The 21564-nt window shown below is 38.0% G+C and overlaps 1 protein-coding gene and 1 pseudogene across 3 annotated transcripts; one reads left to right on the forward strand and one right to left on the reverse strand.

Annotated features, from left to right (window-relative positions):
• The window catches only part of LOC119804046, a 66994-nt pseudogene that overhangs the window by 20972 nt on the left and 24458 nt on the right, over positions 1–21564 (forward strand).
• On the reverse strand, positions 7917–11024 carry LOC119804065 (zinc finger protein 431-like). Of its 3 annotated transcripts, XM_038315606.1 has the most exons (5): positions 10904–11024; positions 10649–10709; positions 9425–9508; positions 8165–9352; positions 7917–7998 (listed from the first exon to the last, which is right to left on the reverse strand). In XM_038315606.1, the coding sequence occupies exons 1-5, from the start codon at positions 11022–11024 to the stop codon at positions 7917–7919; spliced, it is 1536 nt and encodes a 511-aa protein (XP_038171534.1). The 3 variants fall into 3 exon arrangements, with proteins under 3 accessions (XP_038171534.1, XP_038171535.1, XP_041910235.1); XM_038315607.1 differs by lacking the exon at positions 9425–9508 and having other exon boundaries at positions 8165–9247; XM_042054301.1 differs by lacking the exons at positions 7917–7998; positions 9425–9508 and having other exon boundaries at positions 8131–9247.

Consider the following 21564-nt stretch of genomic DNA (forward strand, 5'->3'; position numbering starts at 1 on the left):
CTATGGGCCAGGCAGTGTTTTAAAAGAATACAGTTTCCGTGTAATTATTTCGGGTGTAAAGCTAGCCCGTGGCCGGGTGGCGGGACGCAGCCCCGCCGCTTCCCACTACAGAGTTTAACTGGAGTCGAGCATGAGTAGGCATGGATGTGAAGCTATCCATATTCATTACACTATCCATTAGAGCATGGGTAACTTATCAATGATTACAGAACTGAAGAGAATGACACCCTATCTAAGCAGAACTCAACTGCCAATATCTCCCTGTGAAGGGGCTAGAAACACATGAGCACCCCCCCATACATTGCTGAATACTGAAAGGACCAGTCTCCAAACATCAACTCAGTGTGGCTTACTGATTTTCAAAAGTAGATTTTTAGTCTAGTATATCATTATAAAATTGTCATATAGTGGGGCGGCGGAGCCTAAACCTAGAACCAGATGAGATGTTAAGTGATGACTGTCATCAGTTATAACTAGCACAGTCGTTAGTTCAAGGGCAAGGAAGAACTAGAACTTGAGGGAATTTTCTTGACTTGGGCAGAGACAAGGATGTGCCAAAGGGCAGAGAAAATAATACAAATCACAGAGACTATTTTGTTTTCAAAAGAGAATTAAAAAAACTAACAAGAACATTGTTTTGGAAGAGAATGAGGGTTCCTTGGCATGTCAGGTATGAGCACTGAAAAAGCCAGGCAAAAGGGCTGAATATGTTAATAAGGAATGTAGGTAATAAGGATTAAAGAAGAGTTTTGCATAAGGCTAATTTATTATTGTAATCATTATTTATGTTATATAATTATTGACAAGAATATTCTAAAAGCTTTGTTATTCGACGTTTACAGTGCTAGTATAAAGTAGGTCATTATTATTTTAGAGATGAACATTGTGAGTTTTAAAGAGGTTTGGTAACCTGTCCAAGAGTAACTTATGGAGGCAGACTGTAAGTTCTCATATATTCAGTGCAAGGGTAGGAGGGAAGCTAGGAAGTGTGCATGATGAATAGGAGGTCTGAATTAGCTTTAAGACACAGTGCAGCCTCTGTATGTATCACAGATTGTAAGATGCTGAGGGCGGGACAGATGTCTGTTCTTGAGTTAAGAGTCAAGAAGACATAATTACCAACACTCTAAATATCAGGCAGAACATAGTAAGTTCCGGGGAAAAACGCAAAGGATGAAAGCCAGGCAGAGGGTACTGGGTACTATCAGAAGACTGTACTCAGAGGTGGAACAGGTTGTTAAGAGGTTGGACTCTGAGGCAGTTTGTGGAGGAATGAAGCTTTTCAGCAATGAAGGACTGGAAAGGGGAGTACTGTAGGTGAAATCACTGCTATGTTTGACTATAGTTTATCCACACTAGAACTCATACTGAAGCTTGATCTCAAATGGAAGGTATTTAGAGGTGTTTGGACCTTTAATATATTTTACTCTTAATTTTTTGAAATTAAAATATAATCACATCATTTTACCTGTTCCCTTCCCTTCCTCCAGCCCCTTTCATTTATCCAAATCCTAATTCTTTTTCAAATTCAGTCTTTGGTCTCTTTTTCTGTTTCCCCTATGTATATCAATAAATCTATTTAGTCTATGACCTCCACAAAGAAATATCTTTGAAACATACAGAAACTGTTACTGAGAACCATAACTGATTTTTTAAAAATGCAGGAAACAATCAATAGTGTGGTGCTCAGTCCAAGTGATCCATTCATAATACAACTCCTCCATTTTAGGCTTAGGGAACATCCCAGAAGGGGATGGAAATACTATAAGAGCCAGAGGAACAAGATGTCTGCTGTGAGACTACAGCTCCTAGAAATGTCTGGGAAGCTACACCCACCAAGTCTCAATGATGGACTAGAGAACAGTCACTTATTTGTATCCTGTTGAATAATATGAAGAGACTATGTTCTCCTAAGGTCTTTCAAGACTGGATCAGGAGTTGGGTATGGTAGTGAATGTCTGATAGCCTAGTATTTAGAAGGTAGAGGCAGGAGGATCAAGAGTTTAAGGTAATCCTTAATCTTAAAATATGAGACTCCCTCTAAAACAAAGCAAATCAAGCCTTGATTGGTTTTCATGAGAATGGGTTATCTGAAAACTAGCTCTCTCCCTTGGCTTTTGACATACACATGTGCTCTGCCTATCTATCTGCTTCCTCTTTCCTTATCTCTACTATGACTACAGTTCTGCAACAGGAACTTCTAACACGAAGGGCCTGCTTGTTGGGGTTTCTGTCCCACCCGGTACCCCACAGTCAGCAAGTGCCCCCGAAAAATCACACAGAGATCTCCTTAAGTTATAAAACTGATTGGCCTATTAGCTCAGGCTTCTTGCTCTTATATCAACCCATTATTCTTATGTTAGCCACATGGCTGGGTAACTTTCTCATCCGGGCAGGTTACAGCTTGCTTCTTGGTGGCCTAGGGAGGAATGGGAGGAATTGGCTTCCTCCTCCCTAGCATTCTCCTGTTCTCATCGCCCTGCCTCTACTTCCTGTCTAGTTGACCTGCCTATACTTCCTGCCTGGCCAACCAGAATTCATTTAAAACATTATTGACAGAATACAGACAATTCTCCCGAACCAGGTACTCACCAAAATTTAGTGGATCTAGACATCATGTTCTTTGACTTTCAGACCTGCAAACTACATGAATCCTATTTTCTTCATAAATTATACAGTCTCGGGATATCTTGTTAGAGCAACGTAAAACAGAATAAAATCAGCAGTAGTGGTGATGGCAATAAAGGGAGTTGTTAAAAATGGAAAGAGTGAAATGTATTAATAAGTTTGTACCTGTGGTAGTTTGAGTAAGAATGGTCTCCATAGGCTCATATGGCTGACTGTTAATCAGTTGGTAAACTGTTCAAGATTAGATGTATAATTAATGGAAGAGATCTGTCACTGGGTAACTGAGGGTGAGCTTTAAGCTTCCAAAAGCCCACACCAAGCCAAATCTCACCCCACCCCCCAACCGCTTGTAACTTTTGGGTTAGATGTGAGCTCTCAGTTACTGTTCCAGTGACATGCCTGCTTGACTCTGTGCTCCTGGCCATGATGGTCATTAACTAATCCTTTGAAACTGTAAGCTTTCTGTGTAAGCCACCGTGATCATGGTGTCTCTTCACAGCAATGGAACAATAACCAATATAGTACCCATCCTGGTTTAGAACAACCACTGGATTCTTCAAGTGGAAATTAAAGAGATGATGTTAAGAGGGAAATTACAAGAGAAAGTCTCCTTTACGTCAAACAAAAAATGTCTAGACAGCAACTAGACGTGAGGTGAGAAGGCAGATTCAGAAATGAGATAAGGAAGACTTTGGCATAAAGATAGGTCTAAAAGTTGAAAATATGGAGTAGTGTCACAGTAGGAGTATGGAGTGAGATGGGAAAGCCTCAGAGAGTGAAGAAGGCTCAGCACAGGAAGAAGAGTCAGAGACAGGAATGGGTAGGGAATCAGATTGAGGAGATGAATGAGCAGAAAGCCTGGGAAGTGGCCAAAGGTTCAGGGGACCAGAATCAGGAATAAAAAAGGCAATCCCAATGAGGCAGGAAATATGTAGATATAAAACAAGGGAACAGGCAAAACACGTAAGAGTGACTGGGGCAGACACCAAAGGAAGTCACATATGAACTTGGTCTAGTTGAGATTCTTCCAAAAAGTGGACAACCAATGGAAAGGAAGAAAGTTGAATGAAGAAGCTGGAGAGATGGCTTAGAGGTTAAGAGCACTGGCTGCCCTTGCAGAGGATGTGGATTCAATTCCCAGCACCTAAATGGTGGCTCCCATCCATGTGTAACTTCATTTCCAGGGAATCCAATGCCCTCCTCTGTCCTCCATAGACACCAAGCATGCTCAGGGTGTATGCATACTCATTTAGACAGGCAAAACAAAATAAGTCTAAAAAAATATTATGTCAGCCAGGCAGAGGTGGCACTCACCTTTAATTCAAGGACTCAGGAAGCAGAGGCAGGTGGATCTATGCGAGTTTGAGGCCAGCCTGGTCTACAGAGAGAGTTCAGGACTGCCAGAGCTGTTACAGAGAGAGAAACCCTGTCTCAAAAAACCAAACCAAACCAAAGACCGTGCATTCAAATAGAAAAACACGCCAAATAGACACATCGATCTCATTTGTATATACATTTACCTTTAACTGTAACATATGGTAAAGCTATACTGAAGAATTATCTTAAAATAAATTTATGACTTCATCAGTATTATTTTTGTTATCTATATACGTAGTTATATAAATTCCTTAGACAAAATGGGATCACAAATGGAAAGTTTAAGCAGCCCTGGTTTAAACAATAGTGTTGAAGGAGGCCACGTGTTTGTTCCCAGTTACCCAGACTCAAAATAACCACTCAGAAACTCTACTATTTAAATCACTGCTTGGGCAATCACTTAAGTGTACTGCTAGCTAGCTCTTATATCCCTATTATTTTCTATTTTACCACGATGCTTGTGGCCTACCTGCAAGGTTCCAGCTGGTGTCCTGTGACTCCGCCTTCTTTCTCCCAGCATTCAGTTTAGTTTTCTCCTCCTAGCTCTACTCTGCCCTATAACAGGCCAAGGCAGTTTCTTTTTTCATTAACCAATAAAAGGAAAACATATACAGAAGGGCTTCCCTCACCACAACAGGAAAAGTGCAAAAACAAAGACACCATTGATTGGCACAAAGGCTGGGAAGAACAGATTTTAAGAAAGGAAGTAGTGACTACACTGTCAACTTGACTAGATTTACTCTGGATCTTTGAGGTAGGAAAACATGCCTTTAATCCAGGTCTTTTGAGCTGGGAAGAGATACGCTTTAATATGGATCTTGAGGTGGAAAGACATACCTTTAGTCCAGATCTTTAATCCAGATATAATCTGGGTCACACTTTCTTCTGGAAGCCTGTTAAGGACACGGAAGAAGGAAGCTGCTTGCTTTTTCATCGCAAGCAAGTCCATTCCTTCAATGGCATTAGAGCCGATGACTTTGGGCTTCCAGGATATACTGAAGACCAGATGAGACAACCAACCTCATGGACTGAGCAACTGCTAGATTCTTGAACTTTCCTTTCATAGCCAGTCACTGTTGGAATAGCTGGACCACAACCTATAAATCATTATAATAAATCCCTTCTTGATATAGAGACTCATTCTATAAGTCTTGTTTTTGAGAGAACCCTAATACAATGGCCTTCAGAGGCTCTGCAATGGCATCCTGAGAGCAGAGGAATCACAGTGAGATGACAATCATCTTCCAATACCAATACATAGCAACATCAATGAGACCCAAGTTAAGTTTTGCCCTACACAAGACTGATTTGAGTTTTCACTCTGCTGGGAACCCAAAGAAAAATAAGAGATAATATACTATAAGGTCTTGTTTTATATTCCAATAGCTTTCTAAATAAATCAAAATATTTTTAAAAAGCAAAAACTATAAAATAGGTGGCATGAATTTTTAATATTCGGGCAAAAAATGCTAAGCATAAAAAGGAATATACTTGGCAAAAAGTCAATCGTCAAACTAGAAAAAAAACAGACAGTAAGCTGTGTAACCCTGGCTGAACTGGAACTGTCTACATAGAGCAGGTTGGGCCTGGAAATAAGAGATTTGCCTTTCTCTCTTTTCCAAATGCTGGGATTAGAAGCATGTATAATATGCCCAGCTGGAAAAACATTCTAGGGAATTGTTAATAAATTACATCAACAATGAATTGAAGGAAGCATCGTACTGACTGCTATTTGGGTTTTCCTTTCTTTTTCTTTTTTTTTTTTTTTTGGAAATCATGAAAGGGGGCATCAATTTTACATGAAGTTGTAGTAATACATAGTTAAAACAATTATAATACTGAAAATCACAAAAGCTTTTGACCAGGCATTTACAGTTTTATTTTCCTTAAACCTGTAAAAAGATGTTTGTAGAACACAGAGACTTTTGTGCAGTTTTAGGAAAGTAATTTCTTGGTGGCCAAAGTGACTACCCTACCTAACTCCTGCATAGCTGGAAATACCTTCCCTTAAATCACCCAGGTTTCTCTATGTGTCTCAGCGGCTTTATTTACTGATACAATTTTAGAAAATGTCATTACTGTATACAGAAAATTAATTGTGTGAAATAAATTCAATAGTGTTCTGAACTTAAGAAAGAAAGAACTGATGTTAACTCTAGTTGGTTGGGATGTACAATTTTTAAGTGAACATTTTTCCAATGGAAGAATAAATTCAGAATAATCAATATTTACAAAGGTAATGAGCAACCAAAAAGATATATAGATGCATACAACAAAGATTTTTATTTCAATTATCCACAAAACAATATTACAACATTATGTAAAAATATTAAGTCTTAGGTTACCAATATTCATTTAAAAAAACTGTTTGTTTTTTTTTTTTTTGAAAAGTTAACACATATTCATTTTTATTTATAGATAACTACCGTAGAACTATAGAGAAGGAAAAGGGCATCAAATGAAACTTGAAACAGGTAGGTGAATGCATGCTGGGAGAAAGAGTAATGTTCCTATACAGTGAAGGCAGTGGGGACATAACAGATGAAGAATTGTGTACTGTACTGCATGATAAGGAATCGTGGTTATTTAGAGATATGCAGAACTTACTTAGTCTGTGCTTTAGTAATAATTATATATAGTATTACAAGTTGAAAAGAACCCATAAGAATAATTAACAATATATACCTATGTGTTAGAATCCAGAAAAGGCTGCATTCTGTAAAGTCGTCAGCAGTATTAAAAATGACACCAATCCAAAACAAAATGAATATAAAAGGGGCATTGTAAGCTTTGCTTCCTGCAGTAAAAAAAAAAAAACTGTTTGTGCTAGAAGACTATTTTTGCCAACTTTTCTTCTTTGGTAAGGGTAAAGTTTCAAGTTTAGACAATAAAGATGAAAGCTGTTGGGAAAAAAAATCTTCCAATGTACGAAACTGTTTCTTTTCTTGACAAATTAAAAATACATAACAATTTAAACTGAATACACATTAAATTAGTGTTGTATTCTTACAAGTGCTATTATAAGAAGTGCCCCATTCAATTCATTTAAAATCTGAAGAGTCCCATCAACTTTCCCTGCCTTATTTTTCTGACCATAATTAGTACATAAACATAGCTACCCTTTGAAGACTGCTTAGAAAAACTACAATACCACAGATCACATGAAGCCCTTTAAAACATTCATGACACAAATTGTAGACATCAGGGCAAATAAAGACGACACTCTTCTTAGGAGATCCTCTGAATAGGTTAAGTGGGAAAAAAATAGAACTTTTAGTACCTGAACTTTTGCCAACTTACATGAAGTTCACTTGTCACATTTAAAAAGAGTTAAATTTAGACAAGAGTTAAATTAAAGACAACTGTGATGTGTAATGTCTTTACAAAATCATTTTCAGGAATAGAGTTTTTCTCTCATATGAGTTTATTTCTATGTCTTGATTTCAAAATGATACAAATAGGCTTTAAAATACTTACAACACTAGAAACATGGCAAGGCAGTTAAGAAATAGTCACTCCTAGGACCAAACTCTAATTTTTGACAACTTCCTGTAATTCTTGCTACAAGAAGATTTTAGGGTCTAACATTCTCAGAAAACAGAAAGAAAAATTTACATATCCACACAAACACACAATGATATCACATAATTGCAATTAAAACAACACTTTAAGCAAACAATTTTTTAACACATGAAAGTTTTTCTCTTATAGGCATTCATTCCTATAACACAGGCATGAGGCACCTTCAAAATAACTATCCTATAAGCAAGGCTTTATTACACTAATTATATTCATAAGAATTTTCTCCAGTATGGGTCCTTTTATGTATTTGTAGATTATTGAGACATACAAAGGCTTTAACACACTGATTACATTCAGAGTTTCTCTCCAGTATGTGTTCTTTTATCAATTTATAGATGACTATGTTGTGAAAAGGCTTTACCACACTGATTATATTCATAGGGCTTCTCTCCAGTATGGCTTCTTTCATGCCTTTGAAGATTATTGGAATATGCAAAGACTTTTCCACACTCATTCCAGTTATAGGGTTTCTATCTAGTGTGTGTTCTTTTATGCATCTGAAGATGACTGTGACATAAAAAGGCTTTACCACACTGATCACATTCATAGGGCTTCTCTCCTGTGGCTTCTTTCATGCATTTGAAGACTACTATTGTATGCAAATGCTTTTCCACACTGATTACATACATAGGGCTTCCCTCCAGTATGTGCTCTTTTATGTACTTGTAGATTACTACTCCATGCAAATGCTTTTCCACACTGATTACATACATAGGGCTTCCCTCCAGTATGTGCTCTTTTATGTACTTGTAGATTACTACTCCATGCAAAGGCTTTACCACACTGATTACATTCATAGGGCTTCTCTCCAGTATGGGTTCTTTTATGTTTTTGGAGACTACTGTGACATGCAAAGGCTTTACCACACTGATTACATTCATAGGGCTTCTCTCCAGTATGTGCTCTTTTATGAACTTGTAGATGACTATGTTGTGAAAAGGCTTTACCACACTGATTACATTCATAGGGCTTCTCTCCAGTATGGCTTCTTTCATGTACTTGGAGATTACTGAGACATGAAAAGGCTTTTCCACACTGATTACATTCATAGGGCTTCTCTCCAGTATGTGTTCTTTTATGTACTTGTAGATGACTGTGAAATACAAAGGCTTTTCCACACTGATTACATTTATAGGGCTTCTCCTCAGTATGGCTTCTTTCATGTACTCGGAGACTACTGAGACATGCAAAGCCTTTTCCACACTGATTACATTCATAGGGCTTCTCTCCAGTATGTGCTCTTTTATGAACTTGTAGACTACTACTCCATGTAAAGGCTTTGCCACACTGATTACATTCATAAGGTTTCTCTCCAGTATGTGTTCTTTTATGAACTTGTAGATGACTATGTTGTGCAAAGGCTTTACCACACTGATTACATTTATAGGGCTTCTCTCCAGTATGGCTTCTTTCATGTACTCGGAGACTACTGTGACATGTAAAGGCTTTACCACACTGATTACATTCATAGGGATTCCCTCCAGTATGGCTTCTTTCATGTTTTAGGAGACTACTGTGACTTGCAAAGGCTTTAATACACTGATTACATTCATAGGGCTTCTCTCCAGTATGTATTCTTTTATGTATTTGTAGATGACTGTGACATGTAAAGGCTTTACCACACTGATTACATTTATTGGGCATCTCTCCATTATGGCTCCTCTCATGCATTTTAAGAGTACTGGAATATGCAAAGACCTTACCACATTGATTACATTTATAGGGTTTCTCTCCAGTGCATGTTCTTTTATGTATCTGAAGATGACTGTGATGTAAAAAGGCTTTACTACATTCGTTATGTTCATAGGGTTTCAATCTAGTATGTGTTCTTTCAAGCCTGTGTAGATGACTGTCACATGCAAAGGCTTTAACACATTGAGTATATACAGAAGTTTTCTCTGTAGTTTGACTTTTTTCAAGCCTGCAAGGATAGTGGTACATGTGAAAGCATTAGCACATTCAATACATAGTTGAATATTTTTATCTGTATGAATTAATTTTTAAATTTGTTCCAATTTCAAAGAGGTATTATATCTTAAGGTTTTATCACCATCTTTACAATCTTTTTGTTCACCTTCATTAAGGCTTGTTTTGCATCTTTGAAGACAATAGATAACAGCCTTTATTACATGGTTTAGATTTACAGAATCTTTTTTTCTGTACTAGAATTTTCACATATTTGAAGAGAACTGAAAAAACTCTGAGCTTTACCACTTTTGTTGCATTCATAAAGTTTCCTATACTATGAATGATACTACATTTCCTAAGTAAACTAGGAAAAACAGAAGGACTTACACAATTCTAGTATTCATGGTGCTTTCTGAAATGTGAACTTGTTCATATATTAACAATGAGGCTAGAAAACAAATTACTAGTATACTTGTATATCAAATTCAACAAGGACATTCAACATGGGGACTGCTACCTATCGCCTAATTGTTCTGAGAGAAAGGTATATTATATATTTTCACATCCCTATGCTCATGTGGCTTGTATCCAGAGTAACATAAGCTATACCTAGTAAAGGAAGAATATCAAATATAAGGTTTCCACATTGAGTGAACACAGTTTGACTTTCCATCTTCATAGATTTGTGGTATCTTGATTAAGGCCTCTCCACGACAGCTGCCACTTGATTTGTGACTCTAACTGCCCCGTCACTAAACTTTGCACAGTCACAAGTATATGGGTTAAACTACCTTTTCTATGGACTATTAGTAAAATAGGGTTTTAGAGATATACTTATCACCTTTTTGATATGTATATATTTTATACTATGAATAGTATGAAATAAATGGATAGACAATTCTACAGTATAGCTCTCATCATATTATGATTGAAATGGTAATATAGGTTAAGGCATTGTTTCCTTGACTTCTTTCTTTAAAGAATGGCTAGCAATTGCAGTTCACGTATCTGAAATTAAGATATATGATTTTGTGAGAATTTAAAAATCATCAACGCACTTTATTATTTACACTGTTGTTTTAGTTTAAAGCTTACAGGATGTATTACAAATTCTTCAGAGGTACAATTCTATCAGCTTACACATGAAAATTACCTTTCATGTCTTCTAGAACTTTGAGAATGTTCTTCAATATTATGGTCTTCCCAACTGTATCCTAAAATATAGTGCCAGAAAATGTATGTTATATAATGAAAGGTGTCAAAAAATTAGTTACCATTTGCAGTGAACCTTACAACCATGCCTGATTTATTCTTCTCATTCTTCTTTCTCTCTCATATTAAAAAAGCACCAGTTACCAATGAACAATTGTCCCCTTATTTTAAAACATGAAATATAATTCAGTCTTACCTACAGTAGTGAGGTTTCTGTAGGTCTCCAGCATCACATCTTTGTAGAGACTCTTCTGGGAAGGATCCAGCAAAGTCCATTCTTCCCAAGTGAAGTCGATATGCACATCATCATAGGTCATTGCATTCTAAAATATTCCATACATGTGTACAACAGAAAGCATGATTTTGACAACACTGTAAATGTAGACTTCTTTGACAGTATAGTCATAGAATCCTGGTGCTCCCAATACTTATTCCATGAAATAGACATCATAATTTAATCACCAAGTCACTTTAGAAGCAAACTGAATGGAAGATTCACCTCTGTCATTTCTGAACCCTTTGAATGGGATATCACCTTGCAAGAGAAATGCCTATTAACAAACAATAAAAGTAAACAGATCAACAGTACAGAGTACACATGAGAGAAATTGTATGAACGATTAATTTCTAACTAAAAAAAAAAGAAAAGTAAGATAGGCAAGCTGGGTGCATTGAACCATGCCTTTGATCCTTGTACTCAGAAGGCAGAGGCATGTATATCTATCTGCCTCTGAGTTGTATTCCAGCCTAGTCCATGCAATCACTTCTAGGACAGCCACAAATATATATTAAGGATTTGTTTCCCATGAAAACTCAATGAAACGACAAATATAAAAGATAGAGAGAAATCAGAGTTTTTTGCTGAAGTTCCTACAAAGAGTTATCCATTTACTATAGCTCTTTATTCATCTGCCAGAAACCTGAAGTGCCTCAATTTGTACTGCAACATAAGTAAGATTTTACTAAAAGGCACTGCAAGTTTAAAAAGTTACAAATGGATGAATGAAAACCTCAAATGTATATGTTGAACACAATAAACACTGAGCAGGAAAGATGTTTCAACAGTAAAGAGTCCTCCTGGTCTTGCATAGAGGTGGACCCAAGGAATCCCATAGGGGATCACAACTATTCATTATTCCAAGTTCATGGTTTCTAGTTCCATCTTTTTAATAAATGTAAGGACCAGGAACTCACATGGCACATATCCATGTACAAGTAAAATACTCATATTAAAATAAAAGGTTAAACCAAACAGACAGGAAGAAGGTGATGCACTGGCAATCCAATGACTCAGAAGGCACAGGCAGTATTAATGTCATGAATATATGCTATCCTGGGAAACAGGATGATTCCTTTTGTCAAATTTTAAAATTCAAGATGTGGGTAAAGTTCAGTACAACAGCATATGCTTGATAGGAACAAAACCATAAGACAACAACATAAAAACAAAAAATAACCAGGAATGCTATACCATCTTTAATCCCAGTACTTGGGAGTCAGGGTCAGGGCATCTCTGAGTTTGAAGTCAGCCTGGTATATACTACTACGTTCAGGACAGCTAGGGCTATGCATACAAACCTTGTATTCAAAAATAAACAAACAAAAATAAAAACTATAGTCTACCAAACTGCTTTTGCATTGAATAGCAGTTAATTCTCCTGAATCTCATATGATTTAGTGATAGAACTTATAATGGTGGGGAAGTCATGACATCAAAAGAAAAAACCTGACCCATTAGTTTCAACCACAACACGGTAGGCACAAAGAACAGGAAGTGGCTTGAGGCTATAGACACTCATATCACATGTCCAATGAGGAATTTCATCCAGAAAGGCTCCTCCTCCTACTGGTTTCACAAGCAATCAAATGAAAGTTGCCAAGGAGAGGCACATGTTCAAATTCATCTTCCTATCTGGGAGGGTTTTCATTCAACCAATTACATCCTGACCTGGGTCAATATAGGCTCATGGTCACCAATGAAGAAAATGCATTTAGGGTTAGGGTTAGGGTTAGGAATCACTTTGCCTACTCCTTCCATAAGTTGAAGGATTATGTAAATGGAGTCTTACCATAAGAGCACCTTGCTAGGCTTCCATTCCATAGCAAGGGCCTTCTCTATAATGGTGATAAAAATCCTTGAAAATTCCTGCCTGTCCCAGTAATTGACTGCCATTAGAATCTGCCTTTTCATTTTCATTTATTTCTGCACCAGAAATAAATTTATTTCTGTTTTTTTTCACTGTAGACTTGAATGAATCATCAGTAATAACCATCCACCACATTAAATATTCCATTTAAGGAATTAGCTCATTATTTTTTAATTCTGCTTTACTAAATTTCCAGGTCACAGGCAGAAAAAGAAAGATTTTGGAGCTAAAATATTACACAAATGACCTCTAGCTTAATCAATTTCAACTGAAATTCTATAATCTCAACCTCCACTTTCAGCCATTTCTCCTAACAGTTCCATCTTTCTGATCCCACAAGAACAGCTGATTTAGTTCTGTGTACTACGTTCTATGTTTTTTTGCCACTAAAATCTTGATTTCTTCTATACTCTTCTAAGAGACATCATTCCCAGGTTCTTCCTAGCAATAATATTACTCTGGGTTCCATTTTTTGTTCTAACTTGCATTATGTTGCTCTGATTAAATCTTCTAACCAAAAGCAGCTCAGGCAATGGTTGGGGATAATTTGACCTTTTTCTGGGAGTCAGATATCAGCGGTAAGCACCTGAAAGATCAGAGAAGCAGTGGAGAAGCCACCAGTGGCGCTCCCTCTTCCATTCCTCCATCCAAAAAAAGGTCAAGATCATCTTGACTTACTATTTCTTGTCTTTTGTCTGTCCACAGTCCTCCAAACCTCTATGGTATTTTTTGGTCAGTAAATAGCTATTTCTGCTCTCTGACTCCAAACATGCTTTTTTTTTTTTTATCAAATTATCACACAACAACCTACAACCTCTCATTTCTCCATGTCAGATATCTCATAGCTTGGGTATCTTAACATCCTGTGGTCTGAAATGTGATCTAGCATCATCTCCACCATTTCATGTAATGAACTCTCACAATCCCTTCTTTCACTAGGGCTCTGACTCTACCTAACATAGATGGGTAAAAAAAAACTCACCACAAAAGAAGTATTTATGACTTTTCTATTTTGTGTCCTTCTTGTTTTCTGAATCAGTATGAAATAGGTAATCCTGCCAAGATTTGATGAACCCTATCAAGCTTGGACTAAATTTGCGGCAAGTTCTGTATGATGTTGCTACTGAGACAAGGAATTTGTTTCCGTACATCTTCCAAGAATTAAGGGCTTAGCTAGATGCAGTCTTACACTTGGAGCATGTTCCTAGGCTTCAAATGTACAGCCAGGCTCTTCCCTTTAATGGTGCTAAAATCCTTCACAAACTCTAGTTCTTGCTGGATAATGGTTTCTTTATATGTAATCTTGCTATGTCGAAGTCAAAACCTCCTTTTTACTTAGACAGAAAATGGGAGGTGATTATGGGATTCCCCCTGTATGCTGTGAAGATGTTTTATTACCATTGGTTAATAAAGAAGCTACTTTTGGCTTAAGGCCTCACAGAACAGAACAAGTGAAAATTCCAAGCAAAGATAGAGGAGAAAAGAAGGCAGAGTCAGGGAGATACCATGTAGCTCCCGAAGGAGACAGATGCTGCATAGAAACTTACTAGTAGGCCACAGCCATGTGATGACACACATATTAATAGAAGTAGGTTAGTTTTAGAAGTAAGAGTTACTTAATAAAAAGCCTAAGCAGTCTTGTAATTAATAGAATTTTTTATAATTATTGCAGGTCTGGGCATCTGTGCAATGAACACGAAGCCTCTGTCTACAGCAGGATATAATAAAGTTTGCAAGCTATACAGTGTACACAAGATTAATGTCTAAATCAATTGTCCTGTTAGCTTTCATCATTCCTTGACTACTAAGGGATCATACAAAGAAGCACAAATCAGCCTGAATGCTTGATCAGCTGACTGCCTGAGGGAATGCAACAGTCTACCAGGAACTGGGAAGTATATTGTGACCAAGGAACCGTGGACTTTAACCAGAAAATCTTATGACACAGGTCTCTCAAGGCAGTTTGGTGGGGCCAACTCCATGGTTCCCTACAGAGCCTACAGCCCACTAAAATTTTATGGCTTTGACCTCCACATTGTGCCGTTACTCTCAACCTTTCCATCTTCTAAGTCCCACAAAAACAGCTGATTAAGCTCTTTGTCCAGTTGTCTCATATCTTTAGCATTCTTATAAGAGTTTTGGCCGGGCGGTGGTGGCGCACGCCTTTAATCCCAGCACTCGGGAGGCAGAGGCAGGCGGATCTCTGTGAGTTCGAGACCAGCCTGGTCTACAAGAGCTAGTTCCAGGACAGGCTCCAAAGCCACAGAGAAACCCTGTCTCGAAAACCCAAAAAAAAAAAAAAAAAAAAAGAGTTCTATATCCTTTACCAATAATAGAAAATGGCTTTTGTGAGGAGGGCTGTGTTGAAAGAAAAGATTGAGGCAGGAGGGTCTGCTTTTTGTCACAACTGCCCAGATAGCTTACACCCAAAATAACCACACAGAAATTGTATTATTAAATTACTGCGTGGCCTATTATTTCTAGCCTCTTATTGGCTAACTCTCACATCTTGATCTAACCCATTTCTAATAATTTGTGCATCAGCTCAAAGAAAGATTCAGCATGTCTGACCTGGAGGCTCCATGGAGCTCTCTCTTTCACTGACACCCCTTTCTTTACCCAGCATTCAATTCTGCCTTCTCCACCTAAGTTCTGCCCTCTCAACTAGGCCAAGGCAGTTTCTTTAACAACCAATGAAAGCAGCACTAATACAGAAGGACCTCCTACACCAGGGCTGTTACACCAAAATTGGAGAGATTCACTTGAAACCTCATGTTTTAACTTCATAGAAAATTGTTTTGACTACTAAAAGGATCTCATTATTTACAGTAAAGAACAGTATGTCTTCAAGGATCACATAGACACCATTTGTTTCCCAGGATTGATGATTGCCTGTAAATCTGCAATCAGAGTGAGGAAATGAAAACATTTTAAAACAAAATGCAAGATAACAGATTTTTAAAAGAATCAGTGTACACCTAAAGCAACTTGTTTTACTCTAATTGCTTTATAAGTCACAAGTACTTTTGAAAACAAGTTTATTGCTATTTTTTGCATATGTTTGTGCATGAGTTTGAATGTCTTCCGTATGTATGCAGGTGACATACAAAAAAGAAGGGTTCAGATTTTCCCCGGATACTGCCTCTCTCTTCCTGTCCCTTCCCAGCTTTCACCCAACCGCCCCCCCCCCCCCCACTGCCTCATCCTCCCGATTTTGGGGCCACAAAATTTCACAGCTCAGCCTGTTTGGGTGCCAGGCACCTGGAATTGAGTGCACCCAGGCCGGTGGGAGTTCCCCTGCTTCATTAGCCTGCTTGCAGCAAGGTAGGTCCTTTGTCACTGAGCTGCTTGGCCTGCAAGGAGATCTGACTGTCTGCCAGAGGATCCATCATTCATTGGGGTGAGTGAGTGCCTGAACCGCAGTAGCTGCCCAGAGAGTGAACACCGACATTCCCCAACACTCCCCCCACACTTCCTGCTCTTCCTGCAGGGGTTATTCTCCTGATACTGCCTCTCTCTTCCTGTCCCTTCCCAGCTTGCACCGAGACCACCACGCCCCCCCCCCCCTCATCCTCCTGTCTTTGGGGCCACAAAATCCCACAGCTCAGCCTGTTTGGGAGCCTGGGACCTGGAATTGAGTGCACCCAGGCCAGTGGGAGGTCCTCTGTTTCAATAGCCTGCCTGCAGCAAGGTAGGCCCTTTGTCAGTGAGCCCCTTGGCCAGCAAGGAGACCTGACTGTCTACCAGAAGATCCATCATTCATTGGGGTGAGTGAATTGAATTCATTGGGGTGAAATGAACTTCTAAAAGAAGACCCAAAGGGGATTATTCAGAGGAAGAAATGGGCAGGCGCCAATGCAAAAATTCCTCCAACAATTTGAAAAACAACATGAAAGCACCAGAACCCAGCCAACTTATAGCAGGAGGACTTGAACACACTAATCAAGAAGAAGTAGAAAAAATTGACTTTATGAAAGTAATAGAGTCCCTTAAACAGGAGGTGAAAAACTCCCTTAAGGAAATGGACAAGAAGAATAACAAAAAGTTTGAAGAATTGAGTAAATCCGTAAATGATATCCTAGGAAACCAAGAAAAAACAATCAAACAGATAATGGAAACAGTGCAAGACTTGAAAACTGAAATGGAGGCAAGGAAGAAAACACAACCCGAGGGCCAGCTGGATATGGAAAATCTATGTAAATGAACAGAGACTACAGAAACAAGCATAACCAACAGAATACAAGAGATAGAAGAATCTCAGATTCTGAAGATACCATAGAGAAAATAAACACGCTGATCAAAGAAAACAGCAAATCCAACAAATTCTCATCACAAAACATTCAGGAAATCTGGGACACAATAAAAAGACCAAACCTAAGAATAATAGGCGTAGAAGAAGGAGAAGAATTACAGATCAATGGTCCAGAAAATATATTTAATAAAATTATAGAAGAAAACTTCCCAAACCTAAAGAAAGATATTCCTATTAAGGTTCAAGAAGCTTACAGAACACCAAATAGACTGGATCAAAAAAAACATCCCCTCGCCATATTATAATCAAAACACAAAACATACAGAATCAAGAAAGAATATTAAGAGCTGCAAAGGAAAAAGGTCAAGTAACATATAAAGGTAAACCTATCAGACTAACACCTGACTTCTCTATGGAAACCATGAAAGCCAGAAGGTCCTGGATAGATGTTTTGCAGAAACTAAGAGACCATGGATGCAAGCCCAGATTACTATACCGAGCCAAGCTTTCATTCACTATAAATGGAGAAAACAAAATATGCCAGGTTAAAAACAAATTTAAACAATACATAGCCACAAATCCAGCCTTACAGAAAGTAATAGAAGGAAATTCACAAACAAAGGAGTCCAGCATTGCCCAAAATAACTCAGACATCTAGTGACCCTTCACCAGCACATCTCAAAGAAAGGAAACACACAATCTCTACTACCAAATAAAAAATGACAACCGGAGTTAACATCCACTGGTCATTAATATCACTTAATATCAATGGACTCAATTCACCTATAAAAAGGCACAGGCTAAGAGATTGGATACGAAAACAGGATCCAACATTCTGCTGTTTACAAGAAACACACCTCAACCACAAAGACAGACATCTACTCAGAGTAAAGGGTTGGGAAAAGGTTTATCAAGCAAATGGACCTAAGAAACAAGCGGGTGTGGCCATACTAATTTCTAACAAAGTTGACTTCAAACTAAAATCAATCAGAAGAGATGGAAAGGGACACTTTATACTCATTACAGGAAAAATCTATCAGAATGAAGTCTCAATCCTGAATATCTATGCCCCTAATACAAAAGCACCCACTTATATAAAAGAAACATTACTTGAACTCAAGGCAGCCATCAAAACAAACATACTCATAGTGGGAGACTTCAAAACTCCTCTTTCACCAATGGACAGGTCTATCTGAGAGAAACCTAGCAGAGAATTAAGAGACTTAATAGAGGTAATGAACCAAATGGACTTAACAGACATCTATAGAACATTCCACCCAAATAGGAAAGAATAAACCTTCTTCTCTGTAGCTCATGGAACCTTTTCGAAAATTGACCACATACTCGGTAACAAAGCAAACTTCCACAGTTACAAAAACATATTAGTAACCACCTGCATCTTATCGGATCACCATGGATTAAAATTAGAATTCAACAACAATGCTACCCCCAGAAAGCCTACAAACTCATGGTAACTGAACAGTCAACTACTGAACCACACCTGGGTCAAGGAAGAAATAAAGAAAGAAATTAAAGTCTTTCTTGAATTTAATGAAAATAAAGATACAACATACTCAAACTTATGGGACACTATGAAAGCAGTGCTAAGAGGAAAATTCATAGCAAAAAAGTGCCCACTTAAAAAAACGGAGAAAGCACACATTGGAGACTTAACAGCACACCTGAAAGCTTTAGAAAAGAAAGAAGCAGACTCACCTAGGAGGAGTAGAAGACTGGAAATTACCAAACTGAGGGCAGAAATCAACAAAATAGAAACACAGAAAACAATCTAAAGAATCAATGAAACAAAAAGCTGGTTCTCAGGGAAAATCAACAAGATTGACAAAACCCTAGCCAAACTAATCAAACGGCAGAGAGAGAACACACAAATTAATAAGATCAGAAATGAAAAAGGGGACATAACCACAGACACAGAGGATATTCAGAGAATCATTAGATCTTACTACAAAAGCCTGTATGCCACAAAATTGGAAAATGTAAAAGAAATGGACACTTTTTTAGATAAGTACCATATACCAAAGTTAAACCAGGACCAGGTAAATGCTCTAAATAGTCCTGTTAGTCGCGAAGAATTAGAAACTGTTATCAGATACCTCCCTACCAAAAAAAGCCCAGGACCTGATGGGTTCAATGCAGAATTCTACCAGAACTTCCAAGAAGACCTAATACCTATACTCCTTAAGGTATTTCATAATATAGAAACAGAACAGTCATTGCCAAATTCCTTTTATGAAGCTACAATTACCCTGATACATAAACCACACAAAGACTCAACCAAGAAAAAGAATTACAGGCCAATCTCACTCATGAACATTGATGCAAAAATTCTCAATAAAATACTGGCAAACAGAATCCAAGAACACATTAGAGCCTTACAACTCGAGTTAGGTATCTGAACTTAGGTCATCTCCAAAATAAATATGTGATGAGCCACCTGCCAACATCCATAATACCTTTTATCAAATAAACAAAAAGTCTCTCACATTAACAATAATAGCAACAAAACCAAAATAAATAAATAAATGACCCTTGGAAACATGATGCATCAAAATTAAAATGATGTATATGGTAAATTTGTACCATAAATGAATACAGTATAAATTGTTGGGTGTTATCTTTGTATAACAATTATAACAATTTATAATAGGAAAGCTGATTACAAAGCAACATTCATAGTGGAAATACTCAGAGTAATCAGTGGGATTATGAAAAAATGGTAAACATATTGACATAATATGACTTCTTGCTGGGTGGTGGTGATCCACACCTTTAATCCCAACACTCAGAAGGCAGACACAGGCAGATCTCTGTGAGTTCAAAGGCAGACTGGTCTACAGAGCAAGTTCCAGGACAGGATCCAAAGCTATAGAGAAACCCTGTAATGGAGGAAAATATACCACAAAGCTCCAACAATCAGGAATGTGTACAATATTTGAGAAAGAATAAAGGGGATGGAGTGAAAAAGATAAGAACATAGGCAGGAAAATATCATTAACTATTAATCAAAAGAGCAAAGGAAACTTAGTCAGAAAATATGTGATTTTAAACAATGTTACCCAGCTACCTATGATTTTATGTGTAGATAAATTAAATAAAGACTTCACAATTTTCACATAATTACCTCAAAGTGACCCTTAAACTGTTGTTTCTGACCCTACAGCTACTGGTATTTCCTCCAAACAAAGAGGCCCCATGCTCTAGAGCCCTCTCTACAAAGAGATGTTCTCCTTTGCAGCCCCTTAGGACTTGTGTTTTCAGGTAAACCCAGCCCCGCTGATGCCAATCCCCAAAGCAATATAAAATAATTTCTGTTTCCTGTCACATGGATTATACCACAAGGTATAGATTCTACGCTGTCTACTGGCCTAACACCATACACACCTAAGAAACCTCTGCAGCTTAGAAATTCTTTTTGTCCCCTAGAGCTAAATATCACTGAATCACACCATTGCGGCTAGTGGTATCAGACACGTTAGAAGTATTCTAATCATGTGCTGCTATAAGACATCAACATCACCATAGTTCTATCAGCTTTTAAACTATTTGAACCATTTATAAGACAAACTTGAAAGTAGAATGCAATATTCAAAACTTCTAGAAAGCAGACTATCAGTTTTCAAAACTGTCTTCCTGCTGCACACCAAAAGCATGACTCTGTGTGTACACTAGACAGTGATATTACACGTATAATATCCTACCATGCCAGGGCTGCACAGTGTTCCTCTGTCCAGGAAATCCATATATAGGGAGGCTCAGAGGACAAGGACCACTGCCCAGGTCACTACAAAGACCAAGAGAACCAAAGCCTGGGTCATGCTCCATCCAAATCCCAGCAGAAATGACAGCTCAACCAACCTCTGAACACCCTACATTCACCATGGCATAGCTTGTGTTATGCCTAGGACTGGAGAGATGGCTCAAGTGTTAAGAACACTGATTGCTCTTCCTGAGGTACTGAGTTCAATTCCCAGCAACTATATGGTGGCTCACAACCATCTGTAATGAGGTCTGGTACCCTCTTCTGACATGTGGGCATACACGGAGGCAGAATTTAGTATGCACAATAAAAATAAACCTTTAAAACAAAAGTGTATAGTTTTACAAAAAACCCTCATTACAACAAAAGTAGAAAAGAATCCTGGAAAGAACCTGCAAGCTCCCTGCCACTATTATTCCTGATTGGTAAGACTTTCCAGAACCTCTCATTGGCTAGGGCCACCCAACTGGGCCTCAGAAATTTGTCAGCTCCCCTACTGGGTGATCAAAGATCAAATGACTCAGATAGCAGAGGACTTCCTGTTTTGTCCTTCCAGCCCAGTGGACAGGGTCCTAGTATAGAATGGTAGTATTTTAGAAGATATTCCTCCACTATCCAAGAGCATATCCTGTTTCTCATCCAAAGCACAGGGTCCTTTGTGTGCACATCCTATTACATAT

This window comes from Arvicola amphibius, chromosome 18, assembly GCF_903992535.2.
Source record: "Arvicola amphibius chromosome 18, mArvAmp1.2, whole genome shotgun sequence".
Taxonomy (NCBI): Eukaryota; Metazoa; Chordata; class Mammalia; order Rodentia; family Cricetidae; genus Arvicola; species Arvicola amphibius.